Consider the following 22,349-nt stretch of genomic DNA (forward strand, 5'->3'; position numbering starts at 1 on the left):
GCCACCCCAAAATCTCAGGGCTCATTCAACCAGGGGTATCGCAGCCTCTTCGGCTCGCCAAAGAGGGGTACCGATCCGAGACATATGTGCGGCTGCCACATGGTCGTCCGCACATAAATTCACAAAATTTTACAATCTGGATTCCTCCACTGCTCAAGAGACCAGATTTGGCAAGGCCGTATTACATTCGGTCCATCCCTAAAGGGATACATAACATTCTCACTCCCACCTCCAATTACATGCCACTGCTATGCAAGTCTATCAAAGATAAGGAATACGTCGGAGGACACATTGTCCTCCTTGTTCTTCGGAGGTGCGATACCTTCGAAGAACAAGTTACTTCTTACCTGGTAACGTTCTTTCGACGGGATGTTCTTCCGACGTATTCCTTATCGCCCCTCCCAACCATCCCCGCAGTGATACTTCCCTTGTGGTTGCAGCTTACGCTCCTTCAAGGTCAATAACCAATTCAGGCATGACTTTTCTTATGCTACAAAATGGAACTGAGCAACGGACGCAGCGCGTGGCTATTTATGGGCATGATGACGACGGCGTTGATACGGTGGCCGTCGAGGGACATCGACTCGGCGGACGTCGACGCACAGCGCCCTCTACAAAAAACATTTCCGAGGCCAGCAAGCTAGAAACATATCAAAGATAAGGAATACGTCGGAGGAACATCCCGTCGAAAGAACGTTACCAGGTAAGAAATAACTTGTTCTTTGCATATAGTTGGGGGATCAGACTTTTAAAGCTTTAGTTTGGCAAGAAAGTGTCTCTAGAACTTTAAGCTCTTCTACAGTATGACTCACCAACATTTTGCCTTCCTAAAATACTTAATCTTATGTGGTTTTGCTAACTAAATACAATTACTGTATGTCTTTGTGCGTGTGCACGGTCGTACCCATAATACGGTAGAACTGTCAGTAGTGTCAGAAATCCTGTAACAATTGTACAGCGAGAAACTACCAACTCAGCAGTAGCCTTTGAAAAGTATTTATAAGTATTCCTAAGTGTGTTGGTTATTTGAACGAAGCACATTTCTGACTTCCTTGTGTAAATATAATTATCTATTTTAATACTGTTGGTGCAAGACTTTCTTTGGACTACTGTACTAACTGGGTTCAGTGTCCTTACCTACAGCTCACATCTTCCTCCTATGAGTGACTGCTCAGTCACTCTAGCAAGGTTCCTTGAGTAGTACACAAGCCTATACTAAAGAGTTGGGGACATGAATTCCAAAGGGATAGTTTTATGAAATCTTCTCTCAAGGGGACCTTAGTAAAACGCCCCCAACAACCATCATGATGTATCTAGATTTTACATATTTTGACCCCCTATCAGAAAACGAACACCCGTTTCAACCCAAATGAGAGATTTCTTCGAGCAACAGGGTAAGATACATGCTGAAACAGACGTTTAAGTGCTCTATGTCCAAATTAGCTGCTCTAGGTTCATAAATACAGTTGATTAGTTGTAAAATGTCCTATCAACAATTTATTTCAGCTATACTGTTAAAGAGCTAACAGTATAGCTGAAAAGAGCTAGATGGCATAACTATACCTAATAACCCTAGCAGACTGACAACAGAACAAAATCTGAATTATCTTTAGGTAAAAACAGAACTATCGGAAAGGAAATTTGATTCACATACAGCTAAACAGGACTGGGTTCCCCCTGTGTCCATCAGCTTCAATAAGTCCTTTTTTTCCATCCTTCCCAAAGGACACATGCAAACGATGGCTGGAAGGAGAGTGCATTCTGGGTTTGTATGTCTCAAAGTGAAATGAAAGACTACAAGGACAACGGCAGGAGACTTGTATTTTCTGATACAAACATGTAGAAGGAGGTAGGGACCAATCATATAGCAATTTAAACTAAAGGAATTCTTAAGGAGGGCTTGACCACACAGACAGACCAAGAGGAAATACACATTTAAATATCCATTTTATTTTAAGCTTCCTAAGACATACAATCTAAAAACATCAAATCAGCAAAAGAAAAATAGTAATACAATGCCAAAGAAAAAGGAAAAGTATACAACTTGTAAGTAAGTATTACTGAAAGCCAGATAAAAATTAACCAAATACAGGGGCTCTTAATTTGGAAATAAGGGAGTTTTCCTAAAGTCCTAATTGCAGTTAGACTTTAGTAAACTATCCCAGAGGTTTGTAGATCCCCCAACTCTTAGTATCCGTCTGTACTAGCTCAGGACCTTGGTAGAGTGGCAGAGCAGCTTATCTTAAGAGGAGGATGTGGGCTGTAGGCAAGTACACTGAATCTTAGCTAGACATACACAACACAAATAAACACTTACACTTCTAATTAAATAAAAAGTATACATTTATTTACACCAGAATCACTTTAAATACCAAATACTTTCAAAGGTCAAAGTGTCCTGCCTGACACTTTCACTTTTGTGTTTGTTTCACTTATGCGGTTTTCAACAGTTTATATGGTAATACATGTCCCTCTGCAAACGCATATGGTAAAGTCACTTAAAGGGAGGAAAATGGTTAGTGTAGCATGAGCTTAGTTCAAGGTTCTAGAGACGGTTTCTTCACCTAGCAAGTCTTCTAAGTCCAAAAATGCAACCATAGCTAAAGGCAGTTCGGAGAGCGCGTGAAACTTGACAATCAGCGTATTATGAAGAGTTCCTGTGGATTTCTTCCAGTGTCTACAGTTATTGAAGCAGCAAGTTAACTAACAAAGGAGACCTTGAATCTGACTAGAGAAGGGGACACAAGCAGTGGCTCAGAAGTAAGAGGGTGTTACCTTGGACACCTCTACATGCACTCCAACGCTCTGTTGCGACTTCTTGGAATCCTTTTTCGCCACAGTACCTGAGGTTAGAAGAAAAGGTTTGTGATGAATGTTCCGTGATGTTGCAGCTCTGGACCCGACCTCTGGATTCCTTGTTCTGGTGACCGAAGGCAGGACAATGGACGGGATCTCTCAGCAGCAGTCTCGAAGGAAGACCTGTGGCAAAACGTTCGGCAAATTCTTGGGTCACTCTGTGGTTTTGATCGAGGATCGAGTCCCGGAATACTACTTCTGTCCTGTCCATGCCATACTACCTTTCTTGCCGTGCAGTCCTGGAACATCTTTAGAGAAATATTACAACTCTCCCTTCATAGGTGTAACAGATATCAAATAATGCTGACATGGTCCTGTGTCAGTGTGACAGTATTTTCTTTTTTAAAAAGGCTTCTGGTGAAAAATAGGCAACAATCTATCACAGTTTCCATTTAACAGGCAAGGTAACAGTAAGAGACAGCAAGTAAAGATGATGGATGCCTTGATAAGCTGATCAACCGAAGTCAAGTATACCTGAAAAGCTTGAAGAAGTGCCCAGACAAGAGTCAAATACCAACTATACTACATCTGCCATTCTAGTGGATCATGGGTTGCTGGAGCATCCAATCTTCCTTTAAGGGGCACAGTCTATTTTCATTTTTACAGGATAGCCTGTATCTCAGGCTTTTCACTTTTTAATATTAAAGTTGATGGAACTTAAGCTGCACTATTGCGCTTTTTGGAGACTTATTAAATTGTTATGTTGAAGAGCTTTTATACTGAGCCAAATATCACTTTAGTGATTTCAGAGTGCCGAGGATTATCAAAGAGGGATATTTGTGATAGTTGGAATGCATTTGAGCAGCAAGCTATACACATAGCCAATGTGTCTCCGGATGAGGCGCAGCTGATGTGCGGTCAACAGTTTGATGCGCCTCCATGCCAGCTCATACCTTCATCTTCCAACATTGTAAACCGAGTATCACAGATGTGGGTAATGTGAAAAACTAGAGCGTTTCATTGCTCAATCCCCAGGGATCCATTACTCAGGTGGCCTGGGGAGGGCCATCGCTTTTGGATCCCGATCCTGGGGGTGGACAAGTGAGGGATCATCACCTGGGTAAGGGGTCCTCGAGAGTGGGGCTGTAACATCTGCTAGCGAGACATGTTATACCCCCCCCACCGCCCTTCACCTTTCCAACCTCTTTGTAGGTCACTAGAATTCTGATGATCCTCACACTTCCTACTCTACCACAAAAACTGGGGTATGATACATGATGTGGCATTTATAAGGCGCCTGGACGAAGAAAAACCCCAGAGTCATGAGGATTACTCATGGAAGTCAGTGGGCTATGGATATTCTCCATCTTGTCCCCTTGATGAGCCAGTCAGGGTCAGGCCTCCCTTACTAAGTACACACACCTGAAACCCATTTCCTTCCCCACCTGGGATAAAAGGCAAAGCACAGAGGCACACCTTGAGCGAGACTGGAGGCAGGAAGGAACAGCGCTTCGGGAGTTGCTGCGAATACAAGAGTAGAAAACAGAAAGGCAGAGGACTTTACAGGAACTTGGAAGATTTCAAGAAAGCCAGGCCCACGAACTGCTTTTCCTAAAATCAGCTGGTGAACCAAAGAGTAAGCCGTCCTATTCAATGAAAGGTTTGTGTAACCAAGTACAGTAGCAAATGTATGAAAATGTTATGAAAACCAAAAGAAAATACCACATGTCCTACCTTGCCGCGTTCCCACAGGTGTCCCAATGAAAACAGCACCTCACGTGTGGGCGCACCAACCTTGGTGGAAAAGAAAAAAATGTGTCGACTGTCCACAAGTCCAACGGCAGTCCCAGGGAGCCGCGGCAGTGTCCCCACCTGTTCCGAGGGAAATTCTGTTAAGCTGCCTCGCTAGCCTCAAGGCTCCTGTACAGCACCTACGCTTTACAATCTATTCACTAAGCCCCTATTCGAGAAACTTGATGCACTTGGGATTGCCTACACCAACTACGCCGACGACACCCAAGTGCTCCTCCCTCTATCAGGCTCATACCACAAAGACGCCCTAGCTCTAAAACTCATATATGCCACCATTCAAGCCTGGATGGCCACTAACGGCCTATGTCTTAACGGGGATAAGACTGAAATCCTTATCCTTGGCCAAAAATCCACACTGGCCAGGCTAGACAGCTGCTATGCCAATTTCAACATCGACAACTGCACTATCCCAGTCCTATCCTCTGTGAATACGCTAGGGGTCTACATTGATGCAACCCTGTCCATGGACAAACAAGTTAGTGCCATTGTCTCCGCATCTGCACTAAGCACTAAACTCATCAACGCCATTAAACCATTCCTTTCCAAAGAAAACTGCCTTTCAATAGCAAGAGCTACCATAGGCGCTAAACTTGACTATTGCAATGCACTTCTAGCCGGCACCTCTGAAAAAAACCTAAACAAACTCCAGGTCACCCAAAATAACGCTCTAAGAGCAGCATTAAACATCTCCAAAAGGGACCACATCAATCAGTTCACTGGCTCCCTGTCAAAGAACGCATCACCTTCAAGGTACTGACTACTACCCACAAATGTATCCACCACACTGCACCATCATATCTCTCAGACACCATTCTCAGACAGACCTCATCCAGACCTACCAGACTCTGCTACACTAACCAACTCACTGTACCACGCATCCACAAGATTACAGCCGGGGGGCTGGGTTTCCCCTACATAGCACCAAAACTTTGGAATAATCTCCCCCACGCTCTAAGAGCAGAAGGCTCCCTCACAGCGTTTAGAAAAAAACTCAAAACCTCTCTCTTTAACTAAAATTCCTCTACCTACTGCCATTCAGGCACACACTGCTAACTATTGCTACTGCCCAAACTGTATGCATGTATGCCTCTGTATGCTGTAACTAAGACGCGCTTTCCCTGTAACCAGCGCTATTCTGTAACCAGCGCCACGATGCCTCAGGGCTGATTCTGTGCGCTTAACAAATGCGAATAAATAAATAAAGAAATAAATAAATAAGAGCTCCAGGATGGTCGGGGGTGATGGCCCTGGCCTTGGGTGGCTGACCCTCACGAGGGTTGACCATCCACAAGTCCAGCGGTGGTTTCAGGGAGCCTCGGCAGGCTCCCAGTCCTTTCCGAGAGGGAGATAGTGTAACGCAACCCAGCCATAGCTCAAGGATTGTCGGGGGGTGATGTCCAAGGCCTTGGGCACTCATCTCCCATGTGGGTCGAACATACCCAAAGCCCAGCCTGTTGCTTTGGCTGGGCTGCGTTACAGCTTTTCCCTCCGGGGAAGAATGGGGACCCTGCCAGGGCTCCCAGCAACTGCTGCACAAAATTCTATAACGCAGCCCAACCAGCGCTCAGGATGGTCAGGGGTGATATCCCTGGCCTCGGGCGGCTGTATGCCATATGGGGCGACCATCCCCAAGTGCAGCGGCTGTTTCAGGGAACCCTGGCAGGGTCCCCATCTGTTCCCAGAGGGAAATTCTGTAACAGCCCAGACAGCGCTCCAGGACTTGTCGGGGGCGATGTCCCTGGCCTTGAGCGGCTGTTTCCCATCTGGGTTGACCGTCAGCAAGCCCAGGCTGCACCTCTGGCTGGGCTGCATTACAGATTTTCCCTACGGGGAGGAATTGGTGGCCCTGTGCGGGCTCTCCGGAACCGCAGCTGGACTTGAGGACGGTCGACCCACATGGGAGATGAGCACTTAAGGACAGAGGCATCACCTCCGGCCATCATGGAGTTCTGGCTGGCCTGCGTTACAGTTTTTCCCTTTGGGAAAGGACTGGGACCCTGCCGGGGCTTCCTGGGTGGAACTGCTGTTGGGCTTGGGGGCGGTCAACACACATGGGAGACAGCCGGTCGGGGACATAACCCCTAACCGTCCTGGAGTTCTGGCTGGGACACCTCCGGGGAGGGATTGAAACACTCCCGGGCCTACCTGGTGGAGAAACGCTGTAGCGCAGCCCAGCCAGTACTCCAGGATGGCTAGGGGTGATGTCCCCGGCCTTGGACATTCGTTTCCCATGTGGGTCTACCATCCCCAAGCACAGCAGCAGTCCCAGGGAGCCCCGGCAGGGTCCCACACCTTTCGCAGATGAAAAATCTGTAACATAGCCCGAGCTTGCAGATGGTCGATCTACATGGGCGACAGGTGCACAAGGCCAGAGACATCACCTCCGACCCTCCTGGAATTCTGTCTGGCCTGCGTTACAGTTTCTCCCTCCGGGAAAGGACCGGGACCCTGCCGGAGCTCCCTGGAACTACTGCTGTACTTGGAGAAGGTAGACCCACATGGGAGATGGATGCCTAAGGCTAAGGACATCACCTACAACCGTCCTGGAGTCCTTGCTGGCCTGTGTTAGTTTTTCCCCCACCAGAGAGCCCCGTCAGTGTGCCAATACCTCCCCGGTGGGAAAAGCTGTAACGCAGCCGAGCCAGAACTCCAGGACGTTTGAAGGTGATGTCCCCGATCTTGGGTGGCTGTCTTCCATGTGGATCTACCGTCTCCAAGCACAGCGGTAGTCCCAGGGAGCCTTCGCACAGTCCCCATCTTTTCCCAGAGGGAGCAGCTGTACCATAGCCCAGCCAGCGTTACAGGATGATTGTGGGTGATGTCCCTGGTCTTGGGAAGCTCTCTCCCATGTGGGTCGACCATCCCCAAGTCCAGTGGCAGTTCCGGCAGGGCTCCCATTCTTCCCCGGAGGTAAAGACTGTAACGCAACCCAGCCAGAGCTCCAGGCTGGGCTTGGGGATGGTCGACCCACATGGGAGACGGGTGCCCAAGGCCTGGGACATCATCCCCTGACCATCCTGGAGCTCTGGATGGGCTGCGTTGCTGAATTTTTCTCCAGGAATGGACAGGGACTCTGCCGGGGAACCCTGGGGCTGCCCCTGTGCTTGGGGATGGTTGAACCACATGCGAGACGGGTGGCCAGGGCCAGGGATATGACCCCCAACCATCCTAAAACTCTGGCTGGCGTTAAAGCTACTCCCTGCTGGAAAGGACAGGGAATGTGCCGGGCCTTTCTGGAACCACCTCTGGGCTTGGGGGATGTTCAACCCACATGAGTCAGCTGCCCTAGGCCAGGGATGACCCCCTCTACCACCCTGGAGCTCTGGCTGGGTTGCGTTACAGAGGTTCACGCGGGGGAGGGACGGGGACCTTGCAGAGGCACCCCGGAGCCGCTGCTGGGCTTGTGGATGGTCAACCCACATGGGAGACGGGTGTCCAAGGCCAGGGACATAACACCTGACAATCCTGGAGCTCTGGCTGGGCTACATTACAGAATCTCCCTCCGGGAAGGGATAGGGACCCTGCCAGGGCTCCCTGTGACTGCCGCTGCACTTGGGGATGGTCTAGCGACATGGGAGACATCCGCCCAAGGCTGGGGACATTGCGCGCCCCCTCCAGACTATCCTGGAGCTCTGGCTGGACTGCGTTACAGCTTCTCCCTCCGGGAAATGTTGGGTCCGTGCCGAGATTCCCTGGGACTACTGCTGCGCTTGTTACTAAAAACCTAAACTAACTTTTTAGTAACAAACATTAGCTCAGTAGAGCAGCCCGATTTGCCAAACATTGCTAAGGAAATAGAGTTATTTGTGTCTATTGGTAAAATGATCAACATATTCAGATATTTGAGAAGATCTGTTCAAAGCAACAAATTCATACATAAGGATAGCATGTTATGGGTCTTTGTAGGTCGCTAAATCACACCAGTTTATATTCATACACGTATTAAAATCAGTGGGAAGAGTGATTATGCTCAAACTAGTTTGGTAAGGAGAAGAGGACCACCACCACAGAAAAGCCCTGAAGTAGTTTCCATTTAACATCTCAGAAGAAAAAAAAAGTCCATATAATCCGAAGAGTCCATCTCATTCAGACTTTACAACCATTTGTACTAAGCCAGTTGTTTCCCCGATTAAACTCCATGTCCAGAGTTCTACCATTACAGACTAAACAATTCTCACATCACAATGGCTACACATTGAATTAAGTCAACCATATTTGTAGGACTGTTGCATGTATTCTTACCTCTTCTACATCCTGGCCTCGTTTTTGCACAACTCTTAAGACATCTTCGTAATCATACCCCATGTTGACTAGCGTCTCTACACACTGTCTCTCTGTACTAGACAGTGCCAAGTTGGAATAGGTTGTACCAGTGGACAATTTAGTGACGCTGGAGTCATTGGGCACTTGGGACAAGGTGACATATGTGGCAGTAGTCTGCTGAGCAAAAGGAAAACAAAAGCAAAAGTCAGATTAACAAGCCATGCCACTTAATAAACACAACCAAAAAAGGAGGCACAGCACACATTTCAGTAAATAAAGCCAGAGACACGTATGAGTCGGAAGAGCGCAATGTAAACTAATGCCGATTAGGATGGCCATTAACATAGCGAGTTTTTAAAAGAGAAATTGTTTGCAAACTGCCCTGGATAAAACTCCAATTTCATCCTCAACAGGAAATCCTTCCATTAGCCTCCCTCCCATGCCCTTTGCACATGCGAAGACTACACATTGATGTTAAGGGCTCTTGAGTTAAAAAAAAGATTAACAAAATAAATCACCACAGGGTCTCTAAAGCAAACTGTTTTTCTGCAGCCTATCTGCTTTGTTGATGACTTCTTGGTCATAAATAAAGAAAACATACTTTCGAGGTAAAGTGCCCCTTCAGGGATCCACGGGTAAACGTTCCATTTACCCGTTATCACCAGCATGTGATGTTTGCAGTTGCTGATGGTGTTAACTGCTGCTGGGTTAAAGGACTCCTGCTTTTCTATTAACCTTAATTTGGGCAGTGGGCTGTAACAGCAGGGTATGCCAACCAGACGAGTTAATATAGCCTCACTAATGCTCTGGGTAATGCCTGCCCAGCAACCCACCCCCCACCACCCAAAAGAAAAGTCACAGGTTTCAACAGTCCCTACCAACGTTCATCTTTCAGACCAAACATTGACTACTGTATGCATTTGAAGGACCACTATACATGGAAGTAGGAAATGTTCCTCTAACAGGAGCTGCTTTACGAACACAAGATTTGCATTGTATGGGGTATCCTGATAAATGCTATTCAAATCAAGACTCTATGTAGTATCATTTTGTCAAAGTGAACCTGAAAACCTTGCTACCATCAGAAGCTTTAGTCTTTCAAGGATAGAACGAAAAGGTTTCCCCTGGTAGGGACACCTACGACCACCAAGGCAACTGATTCTTGCTTGAAGCAGTCAATGAAAATCTCCATTCAAACATACAGAAAACTAATTTCAAGAGTATGAAAAAAGCCTTCATAATGAAAAAAGCCTTCATAATTTTGCAGTAACAAAATGTAGCACTACTTTAGTAAACATTGGACACATAAGGGGGATCTAATCCCTGCTTTGATGCACTGTTCCATTGATCTGCTCAGATCAATAGGAGAGCAGTGCTACAGGAAGCAGATTCAACGTTTTACTGTTGAATTTAAAGAGGACTGTGAGGCATCAAAATATCTAAATGTTCACTTATCCCACGTAGGGGGACCCTTCCCATGGGGCCAGGCTGCTACTCGATAGTCCGGCCGTGGGGTGGTACTAAGCGGGAGGATCCCATGGGAGGGGACTCCCCTCTGTGGGAGAGAAGACTATTGAGGGAGAACGCGGTATGACAATTACCACTCTGCCCCAAAACCACATCCCCACACACTGTTAGGGCTACAACACCCCTATCATTTGTAATCCCTCTTTCTGCTCCTAGTTACTTTATGCAGAGTAGACCTTTCTAAGCATGATGAAAACCATACTGTGATGAGTAAAGAAAGCTATGATGCTGTAGATACTCACACGAGGAAGGAGTAAAGAGGAGGTAAGAGCCCTTCGTGGAACCAAAGCGACCATACCAGCCCTCAAAAGAGCTGGCCAAAGATAAAAAGAGAGGAAGGACGTCTCTCAAAGCCTGATCCTCCCTGGTGGAACCACAAGCTAGAGGGAGCTTCCATGCGGAGAAGGACTGAAGGAGACCGTGACGCTTAACACCCAGTATACGCGTCCCAGTGGCTCATGCCGCTGACCCCAGCGTGAGAAGCAGGTATCTGGCAGCGAACCAGAAAGCAGGAGAAGGTATTGCTGTACCTGTGAGGAACCCAGGGCTGTGGAAGCGCTGCACAACTTCCATGGGCGAGAGAAGTCCACAGAAGCTGGAAGCCACAGAGAAAATCAGTCTGTGGAGCAGTGTTAAGAAGTAAGCTCCTAGGGTTGAAAGCAATTATCAAAATAACTATATAAATTAATGGGAAAGTGCTCTACGAATCAGGGGACAGTGCAAACCCCCTATTGAGACCCTGAGCAGTGGGAGTGAACCAAGTCGATGCAAGTGGTTTGAAACCTTGCACAGCTTCACCTCACTGACGGGGCCCAACAAGGCTGAAACACGTGTATGGGGTTGCTGTTGGTACTCTTGTTCAGAAAGGAATTGCCATAGCATTTTGGTGCTGGACTGCCCATGTGGGTGGGACAAAGACTGATATACAAATGGATATTTCCCATCTGTGAAAGGTACAGTGAGCAAAAAGCAGATGGCTGCGAACTCTCAAAGTGGTTAATAACCACTGAACAGGTTATCATGCCGTGTTCTCTCTCGAGAGGGGCGCCAGCTACCTTTTTTGTATTTGTGAAGCCAGTATTAGTTTTCTTTTGAAGTGTGAGGGACAGAAATAGGTTTAGGCCATAGGACCGTTGACGGTTCTTTTTTTGATGGAGATTCCGACACGATCCTTAGTTTTGTTTGAGGCAAGGAATCCCCGTTTTGCTATAGGGACAGATAGGGTTTCCCCTTTATTTCTTTTCAATAAATGTTTATGTCCAGAAACATGTCACCTCTGTGTCCTGCATCGACTTCTGCACTTTTACAGCCCACAGATTCCTCATCTCTGAAATGTCTTCCAAGCAGAAATTATTCTATTAAGCCAAGGGGGAGGAGGCACCTTGTGAGCAGCGCCAAGATGGCTGCTGTTATTTGAGCTCCCGAGTACCTGACGAACATCCTTCTCATAAGCCTGATAATGCAAAGCTGATTGGCCCAGAAAATCTGTGGCGCAGAGGCTGGAAGTGCTGGGCAGAGGATGCCGTCCCACTTTGGAAGGCGGACAAGCGGGTGCCAGTGTCTGCGTGTGGCGCTGCTGGGGCCTACAGGAGCAGAAGTAACTTGCGTGGGAGGTTAAGCAGGTCCTGCACAGCGCAGCTCTCACTGGGGCAAGGGATGCAGATTGGAGCCCCATGGTCATAAGCAGGTGGAGGCAGTGCCCACCACATTCCTCCTCCAGAGAGCCCTAGTAGGTTTGTGCGGCTGTGACCCACATAGCGGTCCATGTGGAGGCAGTTGGGAGGACCTCGGGGCCCAGCGTAGTGAGGCGGCATGACTGAATACGACAGGGCTCGCTCCCCATGTTGCTGGTGGCCGGCCCTGTACAGTGAGAGTCGGCAAGTCTCTGAAAGTGAGACGGGAAGCGGGAGGCTTTTCATGCTCGGCGATGTGAATACAGCATGCTGCCGTTACCTGGTATACCTGGAGCAGTGGGCCTGCTGGCTGGGGCCTCCGGTGTGTGTTCTGGTGCCCGGGGGTGTGCCCGGGGGAGCGGCAGATGTCTACATACAAACAAGGCCGTGGCACTGAAGACATATGCTCTTCCCCGCAGCTCTCCCATAGCGGGTCACTAGCCAAGACGGACTGTGTTCAGAGGGTCCCGAGGTGCGTTTGCAGAATACCAGAAGTCTTACATTGGCACCCAGGTTGCATCAGCCTTTCCACGGACAGAGTGGTATACACCTTGGAGCATCACATGGTTGGGCGTCTTGAGGCCCATTATACCACAGACACCATGGGGAACTGCCGGCCATGAGGGACCTGGACTCTGGAGTAGGGGCGAGGAGTGCTACAAATATCAGGTCCTGCAATTGAGCAAAGCGTGTTGTGGCAAGGGTATGCAAAAAAGATCGACTAGTATACCATCAAAGCAGGATTGACGCTGGTCCGGAGTCTGCTGGTGCTTCTAGAATAGGGGTGTCACAGTATTGCTTTCATGGTGGTATGACAACCATCTTGCCAAATCACGGTATATCATGGTTATCGCGGTATAGCAGGTGGAATGAACTCATCTTAAATATTTTCTTAAAGGTCCTAAATTGACAGCATTTTTAAACTTGTGTCTACACATTTTTAGCTGATCCTCCAGGAATTTAAGGCGGCTGCAGATTTGGTCTTTCATGGCGCTCGCTCGTTGATCGCCTTGAATGAAAGAGTGACTTAGTGGAAGTGTTAAAATGCACATTTTGAGCAATGAGATTGCTGCTCAGTCACAGGTCATCGCTTTGAAAATCAGCCTCAATCTGCATTATTTTGGAACCACATAGCATGGGCATCATGACCCCTCGCTGTGATCAGTCATAAAAGATTGTTTTGATAATGCTTTATCCCATTAAAGGGAGAAAAGTCACTCATGTGAGGTCTTAAAGCCCATGTCATTGCGTTTGGTTTGTCAAAATGTCATAGCCAACACACTCACCGAAAGATTACATGTTGATCAAATCACTATAGCTTGTTTACCATTTTCCTGGTGTATTATAAAGGTCTGATGTTGGAGTCAACACTGACCATGTAATCCTAACAGGACAGCGTTCAGTGGGCGCTGTTGATTTCTTTCTTGATTTTTGCAAAGCATGTTCATTTACCTAGTTAAAGATAGTGGCACAAAAACTTTTTGAAAATGACAAAGTTAAAATACATATTGGCACAAATATGGCCTAGACCACTACCTCACCACAGCCCCATCATTACCATTTTCCCCAGCTCTGAGTGCATTAGGACCCTTGTAATGTGAGTTGAGACGGAGGAATGCTTTCAGGGGTCGCGTCACAAATCGAGGATAGACTTGAGAAATATCTCACCTCCATTGCTCTGTATACTTCAAATTGAATGTAGAATCTGTCCTGCCTGCTTGAGTTCAGTGCCATATGCAGAAAGCAGGTGAAGGATCAAGCGAAGCAACAACTCTAGTGCCAATGTGGATGTGCAAATCTACACGGAGGACAGTGGGGGGGGCACTTTATATACTAGCACAAAGCACTGATAGAACCAGTGTTCATAGTCTACAGAGCTAACGTTTTTTGTGGACATGCATCAGACGGGCATCCAGTTCATCCCCCCCCTTTGAATTCTGGGATGTGTAGTTCTCCATCTTTCAAATTGGTGGGGAAACTACAAATCAGCTGATCTTTAACCCGACCCTACTGATCACAGAAAGAGCGGTCACAGCATCAAAGCTGTGTTTTCTAAAGTGGCCTCACTTTCCCTATGCTCTTGTCTGCCAAACAAGGCCCCCTTAGCAGACGCCACAACCCACAGTACAAGATCCAGACTGTGAAGAACTTGCTTACTGCAGCCTTTCCAAATCAGATTGAAAAGCTCATTTAAAAGCTGCAGGCCCTAAAACGGTATAAACAATGTGACGGTTATTATAGTTTAATTAAGTTGTTCACAGTATCTATATCGGTATACCGTTACACCACTATTTTAGAATACAAGCGATTGCCCCCATGTAGTGCACCAGTCGCTGCAGAGTCTCTGCAGGGTGACTAGAGCACAAAACATCCCTTATGCGATTCCTGACTGCATGCTACCTGGCCTTAATCCGGAAACATGACAAAACAAAGTCCAAGTTGCCCTATGGAACTCCGTCACAATCAAAGGCGGCAACTACAGGAGGAGGCAACGCACCATACACCGGACACACTCCGAGACATCAAATGTATCCTTCACAGCAGCAAAGTGGCATCTCCTCCCTGGACAATAAGATGGATACGCTCACTCGTAAGGTTGACCACATGCAGGTCCGCCTCAATAGGCATGCAGACTGATGGGATGCCGTGGAGCAGCGTTGATCGACGGTGGAGGATGAGTCCTCGGCAACGACTAGGGAGATGGTGCAACTACGGAAGGCAATCAAGGAACTGCAGGACAAGCAGGATGGCCTGGAATCCAGGTCTCCACGAAAAACCTTCAAATAATTGGGGTCCTTGCGGCAGCTGTTAGTGACTTCAATTCAGCAATCCAACTAAGTCAATGCCTAGTCTGGAATGCCCAATCGAAGCCCTTATTTATATATTTTTATGACAAGTTCATAAGTCTGGATGATAAAACCATTGTATAACGCCCCTCTTTGAATCCACCTGACCTCACTAAACCACGAAATAGGTTAGTTTTGCAAATTAAAAGATTTGAAAAATTAAATATATCACACTTATGAATAAATTAATATTTGACAGCACACTTATGAATATAATGTTGATAAACAATGGGTAATGTTACAATTGCACACTTTTCAATCAGTGAGGAGTTAGTATAGAAAGGATAAGGTAGCAGAGAATACTTTTATGGTTTCAAGGAAAAGCAATAATGGAAAGAATGCAGCACAGAAATAAACTGATATGGTTTCAACAAGAGATAATATGATCACTTTTCCTTGTGACAATTCACCCCCCCCTATGCAATATAAAGAGATGGAAAAGAGCACACAGTTTTCAGGAATAGAATCAAATGCAATACAAATTCCAGTTCCCCCCTAGCAAGCTTAGAGGAACCGGTATGCTTTTAAACAGTCAAAAATACTTTGATAATGTGATTGCAATGAAGTGAAAAATATGCTAAAAATGATTTTAATTCCCTATAGGAGATTCAGGGTAGGTGACAGCTACTTTGAATTAGTTCAGATCAACACTAGCAACTATTCAGGAATGATTATCAGATTGAAAATGAATTTCAGCAGTTGCAAGCAAAAGACAGCTATTTTTGACAGGTGGAGAAATTGAGTCAAATTGCAATTCACAGCACTTTTTCCGAGTGCATCGAGCGCGATTACGGAAAAACTAAGGAGTAGAAAGTCGGTTTTGGGCTTGTTGGAAAGCTTAGGTTCTTAGCTTCTAGGACGTGCGGTTCAAAAGATACAGAGGATTTAGTGGAGGTAGATTCTCAGAAATAAAGTAAGGTTCAAATGACAAATTCAAAGGTTTGAAATCACAGAATGGAGACACGATTTCTATGATGCAGTTCTAGGTAAGTGGAAATGGTTTGAATTAGATTATTTTAAACTAAGAGATTGGTTCTGCATAGTTCTGGCTGGATACTCACACTCTAAATTTGAAATAGGCCGTCAAGATCTGGTGAACAGGTTTAGACTGGACTTCTGGCGGGCGGAACTGAAGTCACAGCTATCTGGGTCAGCTCTGATCTGCTGGTCTGGATCTCTGGTTCTGGCAAAAGTTCTTGGCGCTGCACAGCGGTCTGGTCTGCGGTTCTGGATACAGCACTGCTCTCTGGGTCTGGGTCTGGTTCTGGCGAAAGTTCTTGGTGAAGAAGCAGAAACAGCACAGCCAGGCTGTTTTATTCTGATGTGTCCCTTGGAAGTCTGGGGTAAAATCAGTTTGCAAGATTGTAAGGCCAGCTGAGAATACTTTTAGCTTGCAGTAGGCCTTATGCTTCAAAGTTCTGGAATCTGGAGTCTAAGTTCTGGATAGGGTCCTCCTGGATATTGTCTGGTCCGGCAAAGTGCTTTGCAAGAAAGTGGAAAGAGCAGTCCCTACCTGGGTCTCAGTGGCTCTTTTTATGTCTTTTGAAAGTGGGTGGGAAGGCTAACCTTCTATATCCAACCCTCTAAGGATCCTGATAGGCTAGAGGATTCTCTGTCCTTTAACTGGATAACTGAGTTGTGAGTCAGAGTGATGCTACCCTTTTACAATCTATTGAAGAAACGCCCCTTTGCTTTTACTTAGAAAATGAATTTTTCATAACAAACAGGTTTCCCAGATACACACGTGGTTCATAATACATATGCACATCACAGATGAATTAAGACAGGTCTCTGTTGAAGCCCCATGTTCCTGTGAGCTTGGGTTCAGAAACAACAACATTTTGCGCTTTTGGTGGGTTTTGCCGTGGTTGGTTCGGCATCAAATCTTCCCCGGACGTACACCCCCTCTCTGGGCACATTACAATAAAATTTCAATTTTCTGAGATAACCACAGTGTCTGTAATATTAATAATCGCGGGGTTCGGTCTCAGAACATCACACAGAGTTGAGCTTAGTCTCAAATTGTGGGTACATTTTTCATATTAAGAATCTCCAAACCGTACATTTCTGTCAGCTTGATACAATATTTTATAAGCAATTTAATAAAACATATATTTGCTGGGCTCTCTGAATCCACAGTGGTTTGTCTCCGCCCCTAGCTGGCTGAGTCAGATGTCACATGGCCTGCCTCTCCCAAAGCAGTAGTTGTTGACAGTTCACACCCAAAATCAGCACGCCCCGTTCAGCTGAAGGCATCCTTAGTCTGGTTTTTCCTGCTAGCAGGGCATCAATCCAGGGTGCCACTCTCCATTTCATTAACAAACTTGTGATTTCCTGCCTTCTGGTGTCGAGTTCTGAGGTGTGACAGCTTCCCATGGACAGAGGCCTCTTGACTTAATTAAATCAGACTGCTCTCTGGTATAGGGCCTGGGAACAGTAGGTGTGAAGAATTCTTATTGACCAGCAAGGCTTTGAAGTCCCAGCTGACTGAGGTTCCTTTTCAGCTCCTGAAATACAGGTCTCCTGTCAGAGTTTAGATCGTTAGCGCCGGTCAGTGTCAAACACCGATACTGCAACCATTTTCTGGCAGCTGCCTTGAATTAATGCATTTCAAAAAGGGGATTTTTACTTGATGGCATATGATCCTTACTAACATTGTATTGATGTAGATTCTGCAGTAGAGTACTGTAGAACACCCAACCAGAAGTTGGATTTTTGTTTGGTGGTTTTGTGCCCATGATTTTAGCAATTTTTGACATTGAAACAGATTTTGAACAGCACCATATTCCTTTGCACTGATTTCGCTCAGTGTGCAGCCAAAGGATAGGGTCTGGCAATGGTCTCCTGTATTAACTATCTCGCAATGTTTGAAAACTGCATTTTGAGCTTGGATTCAGTGAAACAAAGGTGATTTCACAGCGCTTTTTGAGCTACCAGGCACTGCTGTTTTTCCTTTGGCACCACGCTTCACTTATGGCGCTTCTGGCCCATCATGCTCGCACTGGTGGGTGGCAGGTTAGGCGACCATTTTGGTGTGCGCAAAACTGCGCGGTTTTCCTGGATTCTGGCACAAATGTGGGCTTTTTGGCCATCTAGGATTTTCTAAGCCCACAGCACCAAATGTTGCAGCATAATAACTCGAACATGGGTCAATACACCTGACACAGCGGACAGAGTTCCCATGGAACAAATGGTGGAGTCATTGCTGCGGGATGTTAGGGAGAATTCTCTGTTTAGGCTGAATTTCCTAACCTAGTGAGTCCCCCAGCAGCTTTGCTGGATTTCTGGAGTTTGTTTTTTCCATCCTGCCAAGAGTGAGACTCTTTTTCTCCCACTCTTGGACATGAATGTGTGTAATTCCTTCGAATGTCAATGTGTTCTATGGGCTATGTGGTCTTTTACTCCATAGGGTCTCATATGTTTTTCATTGTGCGTTACACCGCACCCTCCGTGCCGTAGCACTGGGGCGTCCTAGCGGACCTCCATCATAGACTCCATACCCGGGGACTGACTACTGTCTCCCCAGGCATGTAAAGTCACCTTTGGCTTTACTAGACCTAACTTTACTAACAGAACTATTACAAACCATCCTATTGTGGACGTACTAGTAGGGGTAATTAGATTACTCCTGGGTCTGTTAATCGAGGGGGCACTGTCCCGTCCCCCCTCGTCGAGTTTTGGCTGGTGGCAGTGGAAACTACTTGTTATATTCGACCCCGAATATAACCCTATGGGATTCTTCCCATTGTTGGAGGTTTATACTTTTTCTCGTTAATCTCTAAAATACCACCGGTTTATTTATCTTAAATAAATCTATCGGTTGGTATTTTCTGCCAGAACTCTGTAAAATGGCGTCTGTGTTTGTCTCTGTGACTCCTAAACCAAAGGTTGTGCCCTTTGTTCCACTTTTGGCGGTCCTCTACACAGAGGCCCCCCAAAGTGGTGCCATTCTGTCTGGGTACCATAGGGGGTGTGGGAGGGGGTTTAGGCACCCTGGACTGAGTTGCCTTGCCAACTCAAGTCGCACTCTGGTGTGATTGGCCCAAGTGGTGAGTCACCCCGCTCACCACTTAGCGTGTTTTGAGTGACAGCTAGGCTGAATGAATGGGGGTTTTCTGCATAAAAGCAGGGCTTTTGGGACTGGATCCTCAGAAGTCGCCACAGGACCCAAGAATCCGACGAGGGTAAAAGCTGAGCCAACCTGCAACGACGACACCTCCGGTGGAGCCCTGCTGAATCGACTCACCACTTCCCGACGACAGAGGAGATCTCCCCGCCGGAGAGTCTCTTCCCCTGACTGGTGGGAACAACCAGTCCCCTTTGCTTTTTCTTCGTTCCAGGACGTAGTGGTCGAATTGCCCGTGCAGAGCACCCCGGCAACCGGATAGCCACTACCCCTGTACTGCGACCAAAAGGTGGTGCCTTGTGACGGAGCACTCCGCGGCTGGTCTCTTCCCTGGTGGTGCAACGATCTTCAACTTTCCTTCGACGACGAGATCATCTCTTCTCTTGGCAAAGACCCGACGTGCATCCACCACCAGGAACAACTGCCCCGTCGGAGCGGTCTCTCCACAAATAAGGTACCGTGTCCGCCTGGCTTCCCTTGTGTCGGTTAGTGTGAGGTGTCTGAATCCTCGCCTCTCCATTGGGTCGCCTCCAAGGTTTCTCATCTTCCTGTTCTGAACTGGTCCAATCTTTCTATAACAATTTGCGACAAAGACTCGAAGTGCATTTCCACTGTGATACTTTTTTTTTTTTGGACACACCGCCTTGCCTCTCTCCGAGTGGGCCTGGCCTCTGAACTTTGCGATCTACAGTAGACCCTGCCTTACTTGCCTTGCATTTGTTCGTAAAAGTGTTGGTACCGAGTTGATTTCATACCCTGCCTTTTCTCTCCCGTCCTAACGAATACTAGAGTGCCATCTAGGTTAAAGCATTCACCTCTGTCTGCAAATAAGTGGTGCCGTTGAACCTAGACTTGTCGAACTATTGTTAGAGGGATTGATTTTTCTTATAGTAATTGTGCTTGAAGCGTTTACCGTATTAGTGCCAGTGTGTTTTCATAGATGTGTGTTTATAAATAAATAACTATATATCTTTACACCGAAGCCTTGTTCCGCGTTTGCTTGTTCTACTGTGTAAATTGCCCCATTTTGTATACTCCACATACTGCCTAACTCTTAAACTGCCTAAATCTGTGTGGTACAGACTGCTACCAAGTGGGTTTACTGCCAAACGCCTGTAGTCCTAAATCTTTTGCAGTGGTCCCAGAGGGAACTACACAGGTTTCCACCTAACACTGGTGTACAGCGGTGGGATTTGTATCGAGTATACAGTTTAGAGTGCTTTTCAACACTTTAGGATAACTAACCACAAAGCTTAGCACTAAAAAGCAACTTCAAGAAAATCTTTCTGTAAAAGGCAAGAAAGTGGAACTGATAGTGAGATTGCTGGAAAACCAAAGTCTGGGTACTGGTTCAGAGGAACCAACTTCTCCAGCGAATGTAGAAAACAGTAATGGTATTGATCTGAATCAAAGTCTTGATAATGAGTCAGAAGAGGAAAGTGAACCTAATGAAGTTAGCCACTCTGAGCCTCTGTCTGCCTTACCTCCTGTACCTATGGTTCCCATACCAGGTCCCACATGTAACCCTGCTCATTTTGAACTTGAAAAAATGAAGCTCGAATTAGAATACAAACGGTTCTTGGCTCAATCTGAAAGAAACTAAGAGCTCGAGTTCAGACAGATGAATGCCCAGGATGAGCAGAAGCAAGCTGATTTAAGACTCAGAGAAAAAGAACTTAATCACGAGTTAGAGATGAAAAAGTTGTCTGCGGAAAATGCTTCTCTCTCCTCTGGTTCCTCTAGAAGCTCCAGTCCCAAAAGACCCTGAATGCCGAAGGAATTAGTGGGTATGTATGATCCGAGATTGGATGTTTTGGATTGGTTAAAACTGTTGAGTACAATCATGGGCTCCAGGACCTCACCGGGAATGATCTACTTCCCTGGTTGTTCTCTAGGCTCCCCCCTGTTGCGACTGATGTGGTAATGGAGTTGGGGTAGGCGGATAAGAAGGATTACGAAAGTGTGAAACTAGCGTTGATAGCTAGATTCGGGAAGACCCCTTCCCAGTATCTTAAGAGGTTTAGAACCCTCAAAAAGCATGATGGTACCCCTTGGGCTACCTGGGTGAGTGAAGGGTTGAATAACTTAGAGGGATGGATTAAGGGTTACAAAGTGAACACTTATGAGGGTATGAAGAATCTTTTTATGTTGGAGTCTATTTATGATGCCTGTTCTCCTGAGCTCAGACAGCACTTGGCTGATTCGAAGGAATTGGATTCCAGGAAGCTAGCTAAGGCTGCTGACTTGTGGGTTGCCAGCAGGGCTACTCATAAGGATTCTGGGGCAACTCAGAAAAAGAATGAGGGAAAACAGCCTAAGAAAGACTCAAAAGAGAATTCAAATAACTCAAATTCCAAAGAGGGCCCCAAACAAAACCAGAAGGGTAAGCCACAAGGAAAACCGCAGCAGAATAGTGTGTCTTCTGGTGCCAAACCGGAAGGTGGCCAGAACAAGCCACCATTCCAGAAAGCATTTGGTAAATGCTATGTTTGTGGCTCAACTGACCACGTGAAAGGAGATCCCAGATATAAGGGTAAACCTTCAGGGGTCCAGCTTGTCTCCTTAGCCTTTGCTCCAGAGGAGGAAGTCCAAATGGCAAGTGGAAACTTTCTACTGCTAGCTGATGAACCCATTGGAGTCTCAGCCAGCGTTTCTTTAGTGTCTCTGGGGTTGTGGGAACAACAGAATTTAGAAGTCTATAATTCTATCCCCGAAAATACTAAAGAGTATTATAAGGACAGTGTCCAGGTGAATGGTCAGGAGACTCCTGCCATTAGGGACACTGGGGCAAGCATAACTGTGGTGGATAAATCGTTTTTTCAGGCTGAGGATGTTGCTAAGGCACCCAAACGCCTCACCAAGTTAGCTGGAGGGCCTGTGCAGATGCTTCCCCAATTACCAGTTCTCATCCAGTGTAACGACATGACTGTGAAGATCCCCGTCAGCATACAGAGTGAGGTACCAGGACGCGTTCTGTTGGGTAACGATTTGAAAACTCTCGGAGTTGTATCGCATACCCCCAGACCTCCTAGTAAACGGTTACAGGAGCTAACCAGACCTGCAAGAGAGAGGACCATGCGCGGTACTCTCCAGGAGATGATGAAGAAAGAAATCACTCCTGCGCACTGGAATTGTCGGCCGCTGTCTCGAAGAAATCAGAAGCGAAAGAGAAACCTAAGACTTCTACGCCCGCATTCCAGCGCAGTCAACAAGGACTTCCCTGCGGTTGTCCAAAGTTACACCCATAACTCCACCTCCAGCCGAGGCTGAGAGGGAGGTACAACCCTGTGTGGTAGAATTAGACTC

The 22,349-nt window shown here is 46.7% G+C and overlaps 1 protein-coding gene across 4 annotated transcripts in view; it reads right to left on the minus strand.

Annotated features, from left to right (window-relative positions):
• The window catches only part of UBAP1 (ubiquitin associated protein 1), a 391,833-nt gene that overhangs the window by 45,181 nt on the left and 324,303 nt on the right, over positions 1–22,349 (minus strand). For 2 of the 4 annotated variants that reach the window (XM_069626846.1, XM_069626845.1), the window contains exon 6: positions 8,851–9,048. In XM_069626846.1, the coding sequence (XP_069482947.1) occupies positions 8,851–9,048 (198 nt within the window). The remainder of the gene's footprint in view (positions 1–8,850; positions 9,049–22,349) is intronic. The other 2 variants (XM_069626847.1, XM_069626848.1) reach the window with 1 other exon arrangement.

This window comes from Ambystoma mexicanum, chromosome 6p (genome assembly GCF_040938575.1).
Source record: "Ambystoma mexicanum isolate Mex_15411 chromosome 6p, UKY_AmexF1_1, whole genome shotgun sequence".
NCBI lineage: Eukaryota > Metazoa > Chordata > Amphibia > Caudata > Ambystomatidae > Ambystoma > Ambystoma mexicanum.